This window comes from Stegodyphus dumicola, chromosome 3, assembly GCF_044657685.1.
Source record: "Stegodyphus dumicola isolate Sdum_Otavi_A_Nest chromosome 3, ASM4465768v1".
In the NCBI taxonomy this organism is placed as follows: Eukaryota; Metazoa; Arthropoda; class Arachnida; order Araneae; family Eresidae; genus Stegodyphus; species Stegodyphus dumicola.
The window spans coordinates 158129868-158147647 of record NC_140770.1 but is presented as its reverse complement, the minus strand read 5'-3'; the positions used below and the strand labels follow the sequence as shown (position 1 = coordinate 158147647).

Genomic DNA, 17780 nt, shown 5'->3' with positions numbered 1-17780 from the left:
TATACCATATTTGCAACAAATACATAATTGCGCGGGCTGCATAATGTTGCTGGGGAGGGCCTTGTGCAGCTAGTTTGAGACCATTGCTTAAATGTATACCAGCTTAAAAATAAAAATTAAATTGAGAATATTTTGATGTCCATAAAAATGTAACACGAACTTGCGCATTAAACTCCAATGGCTTCGTTATGATGTGCAAAGCAAACTCAATCCAACAGCAAACTGGGACATAGAAGGGGAAAATGAATTTTCATCTTTCGGTAATTTTTATTCATTGATCGATTAGTTATCCGTAATAAATGAATGGCACTGTATTAAAGAAAATGAAAATATTTCAGCGCTGTTGAGTGCTAAAAAACCTCTTGCACATGGGCATCATAAGCGCTGAAAGGCTTCTGGAACCTAATACCTGCACATCCTAACAGAAGACTCGAGGGCGCCCAAAGAGTTAAATGCTAGTTTAGGATACCTGGAGATGACTTATCTACCAAGAGGCGCATCTTGCCTCTCATTACCAACGGACGTTTGCAAAGTAAAAGCTTCATCCGTTTTCGGTTTTTGTCAGAGGAATCTTGAACGCTTACCTTTTATCATATCCTGTGTCCGGTTTCCATTCGATGTCCCGCCTAATGTCCGTTTGGATGATGTCCGGCAACAATCAGCAACTGTCAGCTGATCAGGAAACTGGCGAGTTCCTTTCCTGAGTAGTTAAATGAGCAAAATTTTTTTGAGTTCTTCCAGTTGTTGAAGAGGACGCACCACTACCATCCAAAAGTGAGATGTGTGTTTGAGAAAGCAACTATATACAGAATTCCGAGTGCAGGAGTGTATTCAAATGAATTCTCAGCAGACAAGAAGAGAGGTGGGTGTTTACTTTTGGCTGTTTATCGCTTTTGTTTGAGCCAATCAAGTAGCAGCTTCTGGCCTCAAAGGGTTAGGTTTTGGATAATCTCATCAGGGCCATAAAAGAGCTGCAGTTAGTTAATTATTACTATTGGTTAAAATAAATCTCGAGATACGAATTTTGTATATATATTAAAATTGGCTTTTAATTTTCTATAACGGTACAGTATTGAATGCCTAATTCAGTTGATCGAGTATGGTCAAACTGAAAAAAATTCTGCACTTAACCACACTTTTTTAAAGTTTTTAATTCGCAAAGTTTAATAATAAATATTTCGTAAAGCTAGACAAGGAATTTAAGCTAAGTTATAAAAAATAAATGTTCATCTAAAGATGATTTTTAAAATGTGTTTAATAAATTGAAAGTATCTTTTTTTATACGATTTTAGTTTGATATTTGTATTTTTTAGATGACTTTTAAAAGTTCTTTTTATTTCAGATTATTTTATTTTTATTTTTATTTTTTTTTAAATATAAAGATATATTGATTTTTTATATGTATTTAGCAAAACATAAACTTCATTTTTTAAATCTATAATAAGAGATTTTTTTTAATGCATCTTTCAGTAATTAGACAACTTAAAGTTAATAGTTAGATAAATGACAACTAGTGAATGCTAATTAAATGCAGTTAATCAAGAAAATGAAATTAATGTAATGTTTATTAATCTCAGATCGTGACATTTTGTTTTCATTTTCGTTCAATTTTTGTTCAGTACTCTTTGGAGAATGGCTAATATTTTATGAAAACTTAATTTTGTCTCTCAGTTAAATATGAAACAATTTTAGAAAATAAAAACTGAGTTTTCTGCAGTTATTAATAAAACTAAATAAGGCACGGGCCTATGGTGCGGCTTTTTCTAAATAATTTGAGAAATAACAGTAAACTGAATTAAAATAACATTTCTTTAGAGATTCGGCAAAAGGGCATTTATCTAAGGCGAGAGATGCTTTCGTGAAGATCTTTTTAAAGGAAGCAGTCCCACAATAAATCAAAGCAACTAGTTTACTTGTGATTCAAACTTAAGGAATTATAACAATATTTAAATTCAGAATAATAAAAGATTTTTAACATTTACTCTGACTTTTATCATGTTTTATTTAAAAGTGAATAAAATTAATTCACTCGGTATATTTTCATACATGCATATGTTCGGTTTTACAGCATCAGTTGTTGAAAGAGAAATTAATTTTTTTTTTTTTTTTTTTTTTTGAAATGCTCAGGATAATTCATGAAAATTACCAAGCATAATGTAAAATTCCATAAAAGATTTTGATAACAAAATTCTGTACTTATATTTAACTCTTTGCGCTAATATTATGAGTGTGACTTCACTTGTGATTTATTGAATGGATGAGTTAACATCGGCTACAATAGTTTTAGTTAGGAAACAACGTTAATTCTTTCAACTTGTAAATCAACTAAGGTGATATTTTATTCAAAAAAAAAAAAAAAAAAAAAATTAGCTATTTAATATATTGATAATTTTATATTAATAAGCTTTTATCTTAGTGTTTTGATGGTTTTACATAAATTCTTTCAACCTGTAAATCAACTAAGGTGATATTTTATTCAAAAAAAATTTAGCTATTTAATATATTGATAATTTTATATTAATAAGCTTTTATCTTAGTGTTTTGATGGTTTTACATAAATTCTAAACGTTTCGAGTTGTAAAAGGTTAAGATTAAATAAGTGAAGCATTTTGAATTTAAAAACGATAAACATCATAAATAACAATTAATAATAACCTCAGCATAAATGTATTTAACTAAACATAAAAGCATTATGCATTAAAACAGAACATGTGTTTACGAGAAATTTAATACGTATTTTTTGTTTTTTCCTTAACTATTAGCTATTTAGATGCACAATGGTATACTTATTATACGAATTACCGACCGGGTGTTCACACATTCCTTAAGCAAATTTAACAGCTTGCTGTTTGGGAATGGAACAGCTTTGGTGCTGGTCACATTTTCGCAAACAGGGTTCAAATTTTTTTTTTTTTTTTTTTTTGTTTTTTGTTACGAGTGACACAACATAACGAATTCTGGTTGACTGTTCTCCACAGTGGACAAATGCGATTAATCAATTTATCGAGGTAAAGGCTATTATCGTTTGTTCCTTGAAGAAAAATGATCCTAAAATCTTTCCGTACAGCATCCCACACAATACATTCATTTTCGGTGTGGTGTGTTTGTGTATTTAATTATGGCAAAGCACACTAGGGCTATCTGCCTAAGGGGAGGGATGCCTTCGTGGAGGACTTTCTAAGGAAAACTGGCTCGTATACACGTCACACATGGGGAAAACCACGAAAACAACCATGCAGCCAGCCCGTTCGCGGGAGTCGAACCTCGGACCGAACTATCAGTGTTCAGCGACTTTACCGCTCGGCCGCTGGTGGACCATTCATTTTCGAGCTGTCCCGCTTAAACTCCCTTGTGAGATGAAAATTTTCGGATTCCCGAATACTCACATTATATGTATATTAAAACAAAACAAATTTTGGAGAAAAAAGAAACTTTGATATACGAGTAATGGCGGCACAAAAAAACTTATAGCAATACTTTTTAAAGGGTGATCACGATAATAGGGTACAGTTGTTCAGGAAATTTGTACATGCCGTGTATATATTGCATAAATTTCCAATTTTTCATTAGCGGCCGACTCGCTAAAACTGCTAAACACTAGCAGTTTGCCCTATGTTCCATTCCTATGCTATTTAAACGGAGTTTAGTACTGGAATAGGGGGCGTTACTCTTGAAAATTTGTCCTGATGACAACCTTACTTTCGAACTATAATTAAAATCGACTACCAAACATTTTATTCTTAATATCACAAATTAAAATAGTACGAAGTTTTAAATTTAGTCTCTATTTTTTTATTTATTTATTTTATTTTTTATTTTTTTTTTTAAATTCTGTCAGATCGAAGCCTTCAAATGCATGATTAAAAAAAGGGCATAAACTGATGTTATAATTTCAGGATTATCATTGGTTATAATATCATATTTTATTAAAAAATATTTTAGACATATTACTCGTTTTTAATGTCTACGAATTAAAGAATTTTTAGTTCCGTAAATATTATAAGATTTCATTGTAGAAACTTGTGGAATAAATTTGTCAGGGTTGACATTATTATTTACGTGTTCCGCTCTAAGGCACTACACGGAAGAGAAGAATACCATCGTGGAGGACTTTCTAATAGAAACTGGCTCGTATTAACACGTTACACATAGGAAAGACCACGAAAGCGCCCACGCAGCCCGCCCGTTCGCAGGATTCGAACCTCGGACCGAACTATCAGTGTTGAGGATTTGACCGCTGAGCCACTAGTGGGCCCTGGAGTTGACATCTTATGTTTCATTTCTTCAGCCTCTTTGGCCATATCTCGGAAAGATATATCACAAAGTTTATCACATGATATTTTTTTTATAAAAATATTTGCAATATTTTTATGTTATATCACTATGAAAATCATAATCAGCTTTCATTAAAAATACATGTTCAAGAAAATGTTTTCGAGAAAATTTGGGCCATGAACATTTATATAATGATTCTTTTACATAGATTTCGGAGAATATAAATTCTTATCACTTATAAAGGTAAAACGTAGCAATGAATGCACTCGTGCGAAAGAAGCAAACGTTTCAGTTTATGATTTTGATGCTGTGTTGATGATGAGAAGATTGATTCTATTACAGTGCATTCCTAAAGTCCAACAGAATCCGATAATTTACGTGCCTTTTCAATAATTTATCATTTACCAGAAAAGGAGCATGAAAGAATTTTTTTTTTTTTTTTTTTCTGATTTTACTGCTCAGGTTAAGCATATTAATTACTTTTCCTATTGTTTTGTTACTTGATTTGTTGATTCTCTTTTAAAAGTCTTGTTGTTTTGTAAAAAATTCGTAGAAATTAATAAGATAAAAGTTGAAAAATCTTATGGAAAATTACCTTTCTAAATTCCAAAAAATCTACCCCCGTCGGTATGGATTTCAAGCTTTTGTAACACGACTCCCCCTCCTCCGAGAGTGTGTAGACTTCCAATAGTCTTAAAACTTTAGCTTGCAGGTTTATTAGTCTCTTGTTTGACGTGATTTGGCGTTTAATGTTGGCTGTGTTTGGGGGGAATAATTCTATTCCCGTGATGTGTTGACGTACGTACGAGTTGGTGTTTCGTGGCAACCCGAGGCCCGTGTCCTTATCTCTCGTTTTTCAGAGCAGCAGCCGGAAGGAAACGGGTGCGGGCTTCTCGACTGGTCCCAACTGATAAAAAGCTCTCTTTATAACTTCTTCATAAATGCCAACGAATTACTCCGTCGAGTCGACAAGTTAGAAGTCATCTGTCCCCGATAATGAGAGTGTTTATCGATGACCACGCAGTGACCAACAACCGACTGCGAGGTCCCAGATTAGGCTCGCGACGTAGCAAAAACAATTCGCAGACTTGCACCTTCGGCTGTCACGGTTTCTTGATGCCAGCAGACACAGACAATAACATAGATGACGACGTGGCAAAGTCTGGATTAGGGGCTTCCAGACGAGGGGCAATTCCCCCGTGAAGTGCTATGAAATTTACTACGGATCACTGAATCATTTGAAATTTATAGTTTTATAGTTTATAGCTGAGAAATCAGAGTTTTCTTTTTTAGTCCAAAGGGCTTTTGTTCCTGAGGGACTATTGTTTTCGTTTTGCGGTTGTGTGTCGAATTTCTCTGAATGTCCGCTTCACTTTTCAAACTGTTGCCACCGAATATTATTGCCCTGTATTATATTTGAAGAAATTAAATAATGAAGAATATGCATAAATATAGGTATGTTTCTCGCACTGTGATAAAACAACGGTACCTAGAGCTATCAATTTTCAATGACCTAATCCTACTGCGAATATGGGCATGTGGAAGCCCAAATTTGAAATTTAGAATTTATTTTATTATCGATTTCATATTGTGTAAAACGTGAAAGAATTTTTGAGGAACAAAGTCAAGGATTTTCAAACTCACCGAGCAATGGCGATGTTGCACAGAAAAAACATTTTTTATCTCCAACGCGGGAGACTGTGTATTGGAAATTCTAAAGATACGCTCAGTTTAAAATTATTTTGCGATATTGCTGTCAAACTGAATTTTATGGTTTAAGTGCGGAAAACAGGTTATTTAATAAATAAAGGTATAAGGTATATCTTCCCACCTTCTTAGCATCCCTTCATGGTGTAGTGGTCAGCACGCTCGGCGCGTATTCGAAATGTCCGTGGTCCGAGTCCCGGCGACGGCATGGCTCATTTTTCAAGTCTCCTGCTTCGAAATAATCTAATGTCTCTACAAAGGTAACACACAATGTGTTAAAAAATAGGTATTAGTGATGTGAATCGTGGAGGCAGCTGCAGAATGATGAGATTCTGAGTCGAATTGGCATTCGGCCCGCCAGTATTTTCCAGTTATGTATTTGTTGCATATATGGTGTTAAAAAGATTTCAAGATTTTAGTTAATTAAAGCTCGAGTTTGCAGTATTTCCATTTCGATTAAAAATGAACTTGGGACGTGCCAAAAATTCTATAAATGCAGCTAATTAATTTACAGTGTGATATTAATCTTATTCAAGGTACAGAGTTCATTAATTTTTAATTCGTACTTGTCCAAAAATAAATAAGGTCAGTTACGAGCTTTGAGCTAAGAATAATCGTTTAGTTTGGAAATTTATATGCGAATTATATGGAATATGCGAACAGCTCTTTTTATTTAACAGTTAAAACCTGATAAGAAAATAACCCGATTAACCGATGAGAATCCACAATCCGTGGCAAAGATAATTTTCAGTGCTTTCTCTCCAAAGTCTACAAACTTTATGAGAATCTAATACCATCCAGTGTCAAGCTGTAATCAGAAATTAAGAGTTTATAATTATTTTCACGCAAGCATAAGTATTTTTATTTATGTGCGGAAGAAAAATTTAATAAATAAGAGAAAAAAATTATATTGTCATTGCTTATTCTCAAGGTTTGTCCGACTTGGAAAAACAGGAGCATGGAAGCGCCATCCTTTTGAATTCCCCCCCCCCCAGTTTATTTTAAAATACGATCTCCAGAACGAAGCTCTAAATACTGTATATACTACAAAGAACTTTCCTCACATCTGCTATAAGTGATGCTGGGAGAAGTGTTTTCTAAATAAAAGCCATTTAAGAGTTATAATAATTTATATGCATTTAAAAAATACTTTCTCTACGGTCCACATTAACAGCAAGAACAGTCAAATAGACCTTTACAATATCATCTATGGTTTTGCGAACAAATAAACAAACAAAAGGACAACATTCATCAAAGATTATCTTAAAAAGGAGTAGTAGAGATTTTATTTATTTTCCTATATAAACATTTCACATTTTTTTAGTTATCTCTTTTTATATAAGAGGGGCGAGAAAATCAGGAACAGCCCCGGTAGCATATGCTCTAGCTTCTTAACTACTTTACGGTGCTACAATAAAAGGTGAAGATTTTTTTTAATGAGCTACTGTGTTTTTTATGTATAAATCTAGGTTTTAGGCTACCAAAAAATCGCTGTACGCTTAAAAAAAAAAAAAAAAAAAAAAAAAAAAAAAAATACTAATGGTATAAAAATCATCATGACTTCTATTTTATATTTATTTACGGATTTTATTAAGTGACAAATTACTAGACATTTATTTTCCAAACAAAATCATACGTAAAATAAAAATATTTTTTATCACGGAAATTCGATCAAATTATTATTTTACGAAAATTTTATGAATAAAAAAATAAAAATATGATGTTCTAGGAGCCGGCAAAACATTAAAAAATATGCACTGGTAAAATCTTTTTTCTCTCTCTCGTTATTGGCTGTAAATAATAATGATTTCTATTTTCATTTAATATTTATTAAAAGAAAAAAAAATATAGAAATTCGAGAAAAAGTTTTTTTATTAAAATTTTACGAATAGCAATGGCGACGCTGGCAAAATTTAATAAACCTTTTTCTTATATCCTTATACGAAGTAAAGGAAATATCGTAATCACAAAAAATTTCGGATATCATACTTCAACGAAAATATCCATTTTCACCGCTCTCGAATTCATTTGAGCAGAGTTTTTGCGGGACATCTGCATGTATAAACGGAATAAAGGATTCTTCTTTTTTTCCCTCAGAATGGGTTGTAAAATGGATTTAAAAGCGATTTTCTTCTTGACGTCTGTACGTACGTACATATGTAACTCCCATACGAGATAATGTACATATGTAAGTCCCGTACGAGAAAGTCATATGGAGTCTATATCAGACATTTTTAAGGATGTATAGGTCACCAATTATTAGCATGGAAACGAGAAAGAGAAAAATTGCTGACACATGAACTAAATAAATTAATAAAACAAGACATTTAAAAAAAATCTGAAATGTTTCAGATTTTAAATTACGTCCAAACAGGCGTTTTTTTAACGTTTTTTTGTGTTACCTTTATTTATTAAATATCATGTTCTTCTCACTTAAACCATAAAATTCAGTTCAACAGCAATATCGCAAAATAATTTTAAAATGAGCATATCTATAAAATTTCCGATACTCACGCCCTGGAGATAAAAATGTATTTTTCTGTACAAAGTTGCCATGGCTCGCTTTGAAATCCTTCAGTCTGTTAATTAAAAATTCGTTAAAGTTTTAAAGAATATGAAATCAATAATAAAACAAATTTCAAATTCAAATTAGAGCTTCCACGTGCCCATATTCTACGGAAGATTGCGTTATTCAAATTTTGATGCCTCTAGGTACCGTCGTTTTATCCCAATGCGAGAAACATACATACATTTATGCAGATTTTTCATTATTTAATTTCTTTAAATATAATACAGGGCGATAATATTGGGTGGCAACAATTTGAAAAGTGAAACAACGTTTGTAGTGAATCAACGCAAAATGCCAAAACGAAAAACTTCACGGCAAATTGTCCCTTTGGACTAATAATCCTTAAAACTTTATTTTTGTAAGGTATTTTAATATCGGAAAGAATATAAAAGAATAATGTTTTTGAATTTTGTCGGTGCACTGAGGCAGTTATTTCAGTTATGAACGTCTTCAAAATTTTGAGTCAGTTTTCTTTAGATTATAGTATGTGTATAGCAGACAATTTACAAAATTTCACAGACATAAATTTTAGTAGTTCAAGTTTGTTAAAAGTCGCAAATTTGCGAAAAAATGCACTATTTGGCAACACTGGTACCGTACCTTTATAATGTTTTCTATCTTTGGGAAATCTTCATAAAAGTGCGATACCTCTACACGAGTGAACCACTGCTTACCTACGATATCTTGGATTAAAAGTGCTCTCACCTTGTAAAGCCGTCACCATTATTAAGTTCTGTGTATAACTCGAAGAAAGTAACTTTCCCGAAGGTGCCGGTACCTTTATATTAGAGCGCCTTTATTACGAGTTTTGGGGAAATCCTTTCATAAAGGTACCGGCACCTTTGGCGAGCATCTCTCTTGTCGAGTTGATAATACCTTTACGTTAAAGCACGTTTACGATGGCATATATTTTGGCGAACTATCGCTGACTTGCATAAAGGTGACAAAGCAGATCTATAGACATCGGCGCCTCAGGATTTCCCGAATTTCCGATAGCCCATCCTCTCCTGGTTACCAGGTCAAATTAAATGCATCATTCTTAAATCGGAGCATTTATTGGGACATCCAACATTTATTAAAATATGCTTGCAAGTCATTCTAACTGGTCACAGCCCTCTGTCGGTATGGAAAGCTTTACTTTGCTTGGTGTAATTGGAAGTTTTCTCTTAATTCGTTGCATTTTACTTCCGTCTCTCTTATTTTTTGTTTTTCATATTACCCTGAATTTTTTCCATTTTCACTTCCGTCTTCCTGACAGTGATTCCAATATTTTGCTTACATTGCGAAAAGGCACATTTCCATTAAACTAGTCTACCTTTTTAGATAAAGAAAGAAAGAAAAAAAAAAAATTGTTTATAACTATAACATCCCTTTCCCTTCTTTACACTATCGATTTTATTTTCCCCTTTCTATGAGTCACTTCCTCCACTTGGCTCCGGATTCAAGTTTTTTTGCCATCGTTATGGGCATTGTGCTGACAAAAGCGAGATGAATATCCATTAAATCCGAAATAAATACAAGAAATTTGCAATTTGAAAATTTCAGATTCTAGTTAGGCCCTTCAAAAATGATTCACTTTTAGAAATTTTAATAAAATAATAAAAGAAAAGAAGGAGGGAAAGGTTCTGTAGCAGTAACGCAATGCGTGGCATTAAAAATATTTTTATTTAAGTAGAAAACAAAACTACATTAAAAATTTGTGAGTTATATATATTATAAAATAAATATATTTTAATTTATATCAGTAAGATACGTTACTAAAAAGAATAAAACAAAAATTTTAATTATTGAGAAAGTTGTTTTTTTGCTCTTAAATCTCACTGTTCGTTAATTAACAACAGATAAATTAAAGATCTTAGACTTTGCCGAAATGAAACAAATTGTCTTTGCGAAAGGGCAAGTGGAAAATAAATTAAAGAATTATATTTCGCCAACTGGCAACATTTGCTGAGAGCTGCTTCTAGACTCTTTCCGTTTTTCTCGTCCTTCAATTTCTAAGGCACAAACACGGGTACACATATAACATTGCGATTTTGTTAACCATGTGATTTTGCATAGTAACCAAAAACGAATACATCTCTTTCTACGTGCAATCTTATATTAGAAGTGATGAATAGAAAAAAAAAGTGTGGCGTGGACGCACTCAGCAGATTAATTTTTACTAATATTTAATAATGTTTCTACCCGAAATTTTGTGTACAGTGAAATATTTGATTAATTTCATGAACTGATTTATTTTGTTAAATTTACGGCTCATTAATTTAGTTTTTGTTGTTTGACTTCTAAAATAATTTACACCTCATTATTGCATAAAGTTTGAGTTACGCTGTAAAATAAAACAATAAAATAATTGATCCATCATTCGTTAATATTTATTTAATTTTATTTATTTGCTTTTAATTTCGTTTCATCTTATCGCCTCAAAATGTATATACAGCTTTTAAAGTTGAATTTATTCTCTATTTTTTAATTCTCTCATTCTCATTCCCGTGCAAGTGATACTATACCGAGTTTAACGCGTTTGCTTATTCGATTCGTTAAAGAATCGGAGTCGTATTAATAAATAAAATAAACAGTCACGCTAAAAGCTAAAAATACTGAAATCGTATGAATAATACATCAGCTTTGTTAGAATAAGTATTAAAAACGAAGTAAGAATAAATATTTCATCAAAACTGCATTCTTTCAGATAGCTGCAATCGCTTTAAAATATATTTTTAGGTGAATATGTTTGTACACTTGTTTATCTCTCCGCTAAAACGGCAAACGCGAAGGATTATTTCACTTCCCTGTATAATTTTGTGCATGTACAATTAATACGTATGACTTCCAGCCTTTTCCCGAAACTAATTCCTTACACAATGATTGTATGTGATATGAATATCAAAGATAAAAGTTTGAAAGCATTCCCTGGAAAATCTCCTGCCGAACATAGCAAGAAAGTCAAAGCGGGAAATCCTACTGAGAAAGGGCGGAAATTTTTTCCAGTAGTTCCAAAAAGTGTTGATTATGCCAAAGCATAATTTGGTTGCTTTTCTGTAAACAATGACTTGAACTTGTTTCCCACGGTCTTTTCCAGTCTAGCTGTCGCCTAACGATTGAAAAGGAATTGCACTACTGGAGGTGTTGCTTTTCTTGACAAGCGCTCTCTTCCCCCACTATCCAATAACAATGCCACAGCTTTTAGCCATTGACGTCACAGCCATTAACATCCATTAAGCAATTCACTCATATACATTTTCGTCTTCACCTACAAACCGCCAAGTTGTTTTGCTACAACATGTTTCTTCCGACCTAAATGTTTTGCCATCGATTAATCATCGGTGCAAACTTAAATGCACGATACCGCTCATAGAACTGTTATAATTTCAACACCTGGGACGCGTAGTATTCACCTGGACGCGTAGCAGTATCTTCTATGATACAAATAGTATGATACAAATAGCTACTTTCTATGATACAAATGATTGATGATGATTTTTTGCTACTTTCTATGATACAAATAGTATCATAGAAGATACTATAGTATGAATAGCAGCTCCATCCATCCCAACCCGATATAACGCTGGTGTCGGTGGTATAATAGACAGTTCGTGCTGTCAACAACACATTTGGGGAATGATATAGATAGTCTGATGACGACTTTTATTGATGAAATTGTCTCCACACATGAAAATGCCTCGAAGTACCCAGGACAAAAGGAAGAAGAAAAATAAAAACGAATTTCATCCAACAAAGGAATACTGCTTGCAGAAAGTAGCAAAAAACGAGAAAACCCTTCACATGAGAGAAAACTAAATAGACTGTAGTGTATTATCAGGTAAACCAACAAGCACAACTCAGTTTCACACAAACAACATTCAAGATGGCCAGATAGAACACGAGGTCACACACACAAAGAGGCTATCACTTCTAGGAACGCGCGCGGCTACGCGGGACGATTCCGAGAAACGAGATTCTAGTAGCACTGCCTTAAGCGGGGGGCTTCCGAGAAATGTTTCGTCTAGCTAGGAGGAACATTTCTCGGCTATGAGCAACATTTTAAAACTTTTCCGAAAATGTTCCGGCTGGAGACGTGTTCCTCGAACGTTCAACCAATCAGGCGAAAGTTCTGCTCCTGAAGAATCACGGGTAACTTTCAATATGGCGATGGCTCTCACTGTGAAGTCATGGACGGTGGAAATAGAGGCCGATTTAATTAATTATTGCTGTTTTGTTGTAATATAACTGCCTGAGTCATTTTTAAAATGTTTATATATTCATTAAATATATAATCGTGGAAATTTCAGAGTTGACAGTATTTTACAACGTTCTTGCATCAGTTCGGATTTGTTTACAAATTGTTCGTCTCCAAAAGTTCGCCAAATTTGTCGTATTTCGTGCCGATCGTGTATTATCACTGTTATGTAATAGAACTTTATTTCTTAAATTTAAGTTGAATAATTTTTTTAAATCCGTTTGTACATGCGCGACTTTTCTGCTAATTACTTATCTTTGAAATTGTTAATTGCATAATCAGTGACACATTTTAAAAAGATGCATAAAAAAAGAAAAGCATAGTTTATGTAATAATGAGAATACTCATTAAATTTTTCTATTATTTTCTATTAATGAAATGCTTTTTGAATTATAAATACATTAGAAACTACACTTTTTACGGTGTCTTCCTGTTTGCGCGGTTGTCAAAAACGTTCCTGTTTGCGCGAAATCATCAATCTTCATTACCCCCCTTCCAAAGCGGTTCCATAACGGGGGGCCGACTGGGCGTTGGCCTCTTCAGAAACGTAGGAAAGCAAAAAATTTTTAGATTTAAAAAAAGAATTTTTAAAAGAAATAATCGAAAGATATTTACGAAGTCTGAGTCTTTGTATATCTTTGCATAAACGAAGTACTGTATTTAAAAGGGAAGAGATGTTCAAACTCTGCGATGATTTTGGCAATGAACTAAAAGATCGTTTCCTAAAGTAAAAACAGTATTCTTCCGAAATTCTGCATAAAGGTGAATTATAATAAAATCTCAGAATATATATTCGTTGAGAAAAGAAAGGCAGATGAGAAGAAAATATACCTCGAATATCAAGGCAGCTTCTCAGAAAGCTTTGCCCTGTAAATTTGTTAGTTTCAAAGATTTAATTCAGAAATTCCAGAAGCATAGCGCACGATTCAGCAGTGATTATATATATTTATCATACTAATTTAAAATAATTAATTATGTGTGTATACTTGTTAGAAATTATTGACAGTAAATATAAATAGTTAAAGAGTATATTTTAAATCATTTATTACTAATAATTTATTTCCTAAACCGTATTGATTAATTGATTATATTATCTCCTAAGTTTAATTAAAGTAGAATTATTTTAAAAGTGTGCATCCATACTGGTAAGTTATATTTTGAAACGGTTTAGGAAATAAATTATTATTAACTAACTTTGCAGCAATTGCGCAAGTAATAATAACTTGTATTCGCACTAAATGGATTTAAGTTCATACAACATTAAATCATTTATTTTTATATACACATCTATTTGTATATAATGAAATTGCTAATTATTATCAACTTATTTGATATTATTTCATTTTAAAATGCTCTTTTTCTAAATCTCTTGTTCCTCTAGCTTCTTTTTTAAGAGAAACTATACTTTGTGAGTCACTTTCAATTCCAACTGTAAATGCGATTCGCAATTTAATTTATTCGTATGGTGGCAATATTAAAAACTTCGGAAACACTGGTTCAAAGTTGTAACTGAAGCGTAAGTACAATCAGCTTCTTTAAGGCAAATATCAAACGACTTTAGTTTACTCTGACGATGGATATTTAAAAAGGGGAGAATTCAGTATTCGTCGAATATTGCAATATTCTGATAATCCCTTAAAATTCGTGCTTTCGAAATCTCTGATAATCCCTTAAAATGCATGCTACGATTAGAAAATTTAATAAATTTGATTACAGTGTGACGTTATTAGGTTTAATCAATGCAGCAAACGTGAAAAATATGCAGTGCCCTCCCCGAGTCTCGAACCCTGGACCTCTCGAATACACGCCCGAGTATGCTTCCAACTAATCACGAAGGCATGCGGAAAGGAGGCAGAAAATACCTTATAACTAAAATTATCAATTTAATAACAGAGAAAATTCAACTTTCCTTCACACTTTTCCAGGCTTAGGACTGGCTGTAAAAATACTGGCGTGTTTAAAAGTTGTGTGATGTCAGTCACTTTCCTTTTTTTTTTTAAAAAAAAAGAGTATTATTAAGTTATTTTTAGAGAAAATTTTCATATGTTTTAAACGAATTTTTGTAGATAAGAAACAGATAATAAGCACTTTCTTATATTTTGTGATGAGTAAAATTCTTGCATAATGACCACACTTGTTTTCCTTCTTTTCCCTTCTAAATTTACATAACGACGATCTATAAAATAATCACTTTCTTAAGCATCGTTTTTCAAAATTTTATCGGTTCTAGAGTTTTAGGATGGATTTTCCTAATACAGTCAAAAGTCGTTAATCCGGACTCGTCGGGACTTCGGCGATTCCAATTATCGATTTTTCCGGATTATAGATCATCAGTTTAAATCTGGTAAGATGGCATGCAGAAATTACAAAATTAAAAATAGAAACCGTAATTTATGAAATAAAGAACAATTATGATCTAAAGGGTATCAAAATTTACAAAAAGAAAAAGCTTAATATTTATTTGTTTACTTTATTAAACATTTCTTTCAATGTAAGTTGCTTCGTTTCATAATTGATAATACTTTCTCTTTAATTCTATTAAACAGATATAATTTCTTGTTTAGTTACAAAGTTCCGCTGTTCAAGTCCTATAACTGGTGTGTTGAGAATACCGACTAATTTGTCAATCGAAATGTTTTCGTTTTCAATAACCTCTGGGTCACTTTCTTCACTATCGGAAGCGAATTATAATGACGAGGAACTTGATTTAAATCATATCAAAGACGGAGTACATCGAGACGAAATACTACACTTAGTAAGGAATTATAAGCCAAATAAAATAAAATCATCTGCCCTGAAGATAAGGATAGTGCTGACAGATCAACTTCCAACCCGCGGCGTGAAATTGATAAACAGATTTCGGATTTCGAAACTTACTTTCGCTTTGTAGATACAAATTACATATTAGTAAATATATATCGGAAATTCTATTTGACATAATCGAAAGTTCAAGCTTACTTTTATGAAATTGCTCTAACAGTCTGCAAAAAATAATATGCCGGATCCAATTCGAAGATTAAGGAACAACGCACAATATTATATCGCAACGCACACAATATTATATCGCAACAATATTATATCGTCCGTTACACATAAAACGCGCATGCGCACAAACATATTCGCAGCCGTAAAGGTCTTACGCGCACTCGTAAACGCCTGTGCACATGCGTGAACGCGACGCATGCGCAGAAAGTTTGTAGCTTTTGAAGTCCGGATTATAGATCATTCCGGATTATGGGTGTCCGAATTAACGACTTTTGACTGTAACAAAATTTAATTTATGATGCCATCCTTCAACAATATTATTTGTCCTGTGCAGTTTTTCATTGCAATTCCACTTCTGTGTAATTACGACGTCATTTTCAAGCCACTGCTCAACAAAGTAATCATAAAATGCCTCTAATCTTGCATTACGAGGTGAACTTTCTTGTATGCACAGCCAACCATCATCGACACATTCCGCGGGTATGTATGCAAGAAACGAGCACATTCTGAGATGGGTTCTAATTTCTTCATTATGCCTATATTCGTTGACAAGTCCGAAGTCTTGAATCTTTTTCCAAAGACACTGATTTAAGTGGAAATTGCAACTCTTATATTTAAGGAAGGAAAAATATTTTTCAGCGAAATTATAACTGCAATTTCACAATCCATCACAATTTCTTTAGGATCCCAATCAGAAATATGAGTTTTAATTAAACGAAATAATCTCTCATAAGTCTGCTTTCGTTTATCGGGAAGTAAGCAAAACAACACAGGAACAACATTAATCTCGTTAGAGGTACTTCCAATATCAACATAGATAGTATAAATTTGAGAGAAAAGCTTTGAGCAACTTTTAAAAGTTCCATCCATAAAGAAAATTCTGCCGCTTTTCATTGCTTCCCTCCCCTTCTTACTTGAAAATACCAAAATTCGGCTATCTTTTAAATCATCGAACAACAAGAAACTAAAGTTATCATCCATTGCTAATAATTCATTAGGAATTTCTAAATCTCCCATACATGTAGCTTCTCGATCGTATCCTTCGGCACTTCGCCTAGATTTGTATAGAGCTGTTTTAACACTTGAAAACTGCGGAATATTGGTTAATATGTCAAAGCCTTGATTGTATAGTTTTCCAACTTCTTCATTGTAAATTTGAGAAAGTGGAACATTTTCTTCTTTCGCTCTCATTTTTGCTACAATTTTTTTTTTTTTTTTTTTACTGAAGAATGTGCTGTATCAGGTTGACATAAATGAATTTTTTCTTCTAAAACATCTTCTTCCTTGGTCTTAATTGAGCCTTTGCAGCTTTTAGTTTTTTCATTTATGCAAATCCAATAAACTACGTTTTCCTTATTTCTATTCCAAATTCGATATTGATAACCTTTGTAAAGGGCTAAAGGCTTTTTCCTTTTAGTTTCAATAATCTCTAAAACATCCATACTGATTGAGATACGAATAATAACAGTTAATACTAAAGATTTTAAAGTGGAATGAAACTAAATATTTCGAGAGAAGCCTAAACAAAGACACGTCTTCAATCTAACAATGTCAAGACGATGACTAACTTATTCACAAAGGAACTGCCCAACTCTTCTTAATGACTCATCCTGACATCCCCTGAAGAACTTTGGGAGGGGGGCCGTACTCCCCGATTTCGCGCAAACAGGAAGATTTTTTAAAAACGCGGAAACAGGAATTGCGAAACAGACCTAAATGACTTTTTACATATTGAAACATTGGAAATTTATGGATTTATTATTTTGCATGATGAAAAACATTTGTACATACATTCATTACATTAATACTAATAAATATATATCAAGAACTTCTAAACCATCGCATCTCTTTATCTGTATGTAAATATATGACTTAATATATGACTTGTGTGGAATATTATAAAATATTAGAATATATGTATGTATGAATACAAAAATGAACATTGCCAAAAAGTTTATTTGAAGTTACTTCTAATTCATATAACGATCGTGCAATTGGCAGCAACTG

General features: G+C 32.8%; 1 protein-coding gene and 1 long non-coding RNA gene across 6 annotated transcripts in view; one reads left to right on the top strand and one right to left on the bottom strand.

The window, feature by feature from the left end:
* The window catches only part of LOC118195605 (protein c-ets-1-A-like), a 406827-nt gene that overhangs the window by 190386 nt on the left and 198661 nt on the right, over window positions 1–17780 (bottom strand). Inside the window, exon 1 of one of the 5 annotated variants that reach the window (XM_085813550.1) lies at window positions 4871–4996. The exons of 3 other annotated variants lie outside the window; for them this stretch is intronic. Coding sequence is in view for 1 of the 2 variants with exons in the window: in XM_085813549.1 (XP_085669675.1) it covers window positions 585–594 (10 nt within the window). In the remaining variant the exon portion in view is untranslated. Of the gene's footprint in view, window positions 1–584; window positions 725–4870; window positions 4997–17780 lie in introns of those variants that run through there. One more of the 5 variants, XM_085813549.1, reaches the window with a different exon arrangement.
* Window positions 726–17780, top strand: part of LOC146998161 (uncharacterized) — a 132989-nt gene continuing 115934 nt past the window's right edge. Inside the window, exon 1 of the long non-coding RNA XR_015040341.1 lies at window positions 726–862. This is a non-coding gene — a long non-coding RNA (uncharacterized LOC146998161). The remainder of the gene's footprint in view (window positions 863–17780) is intronic.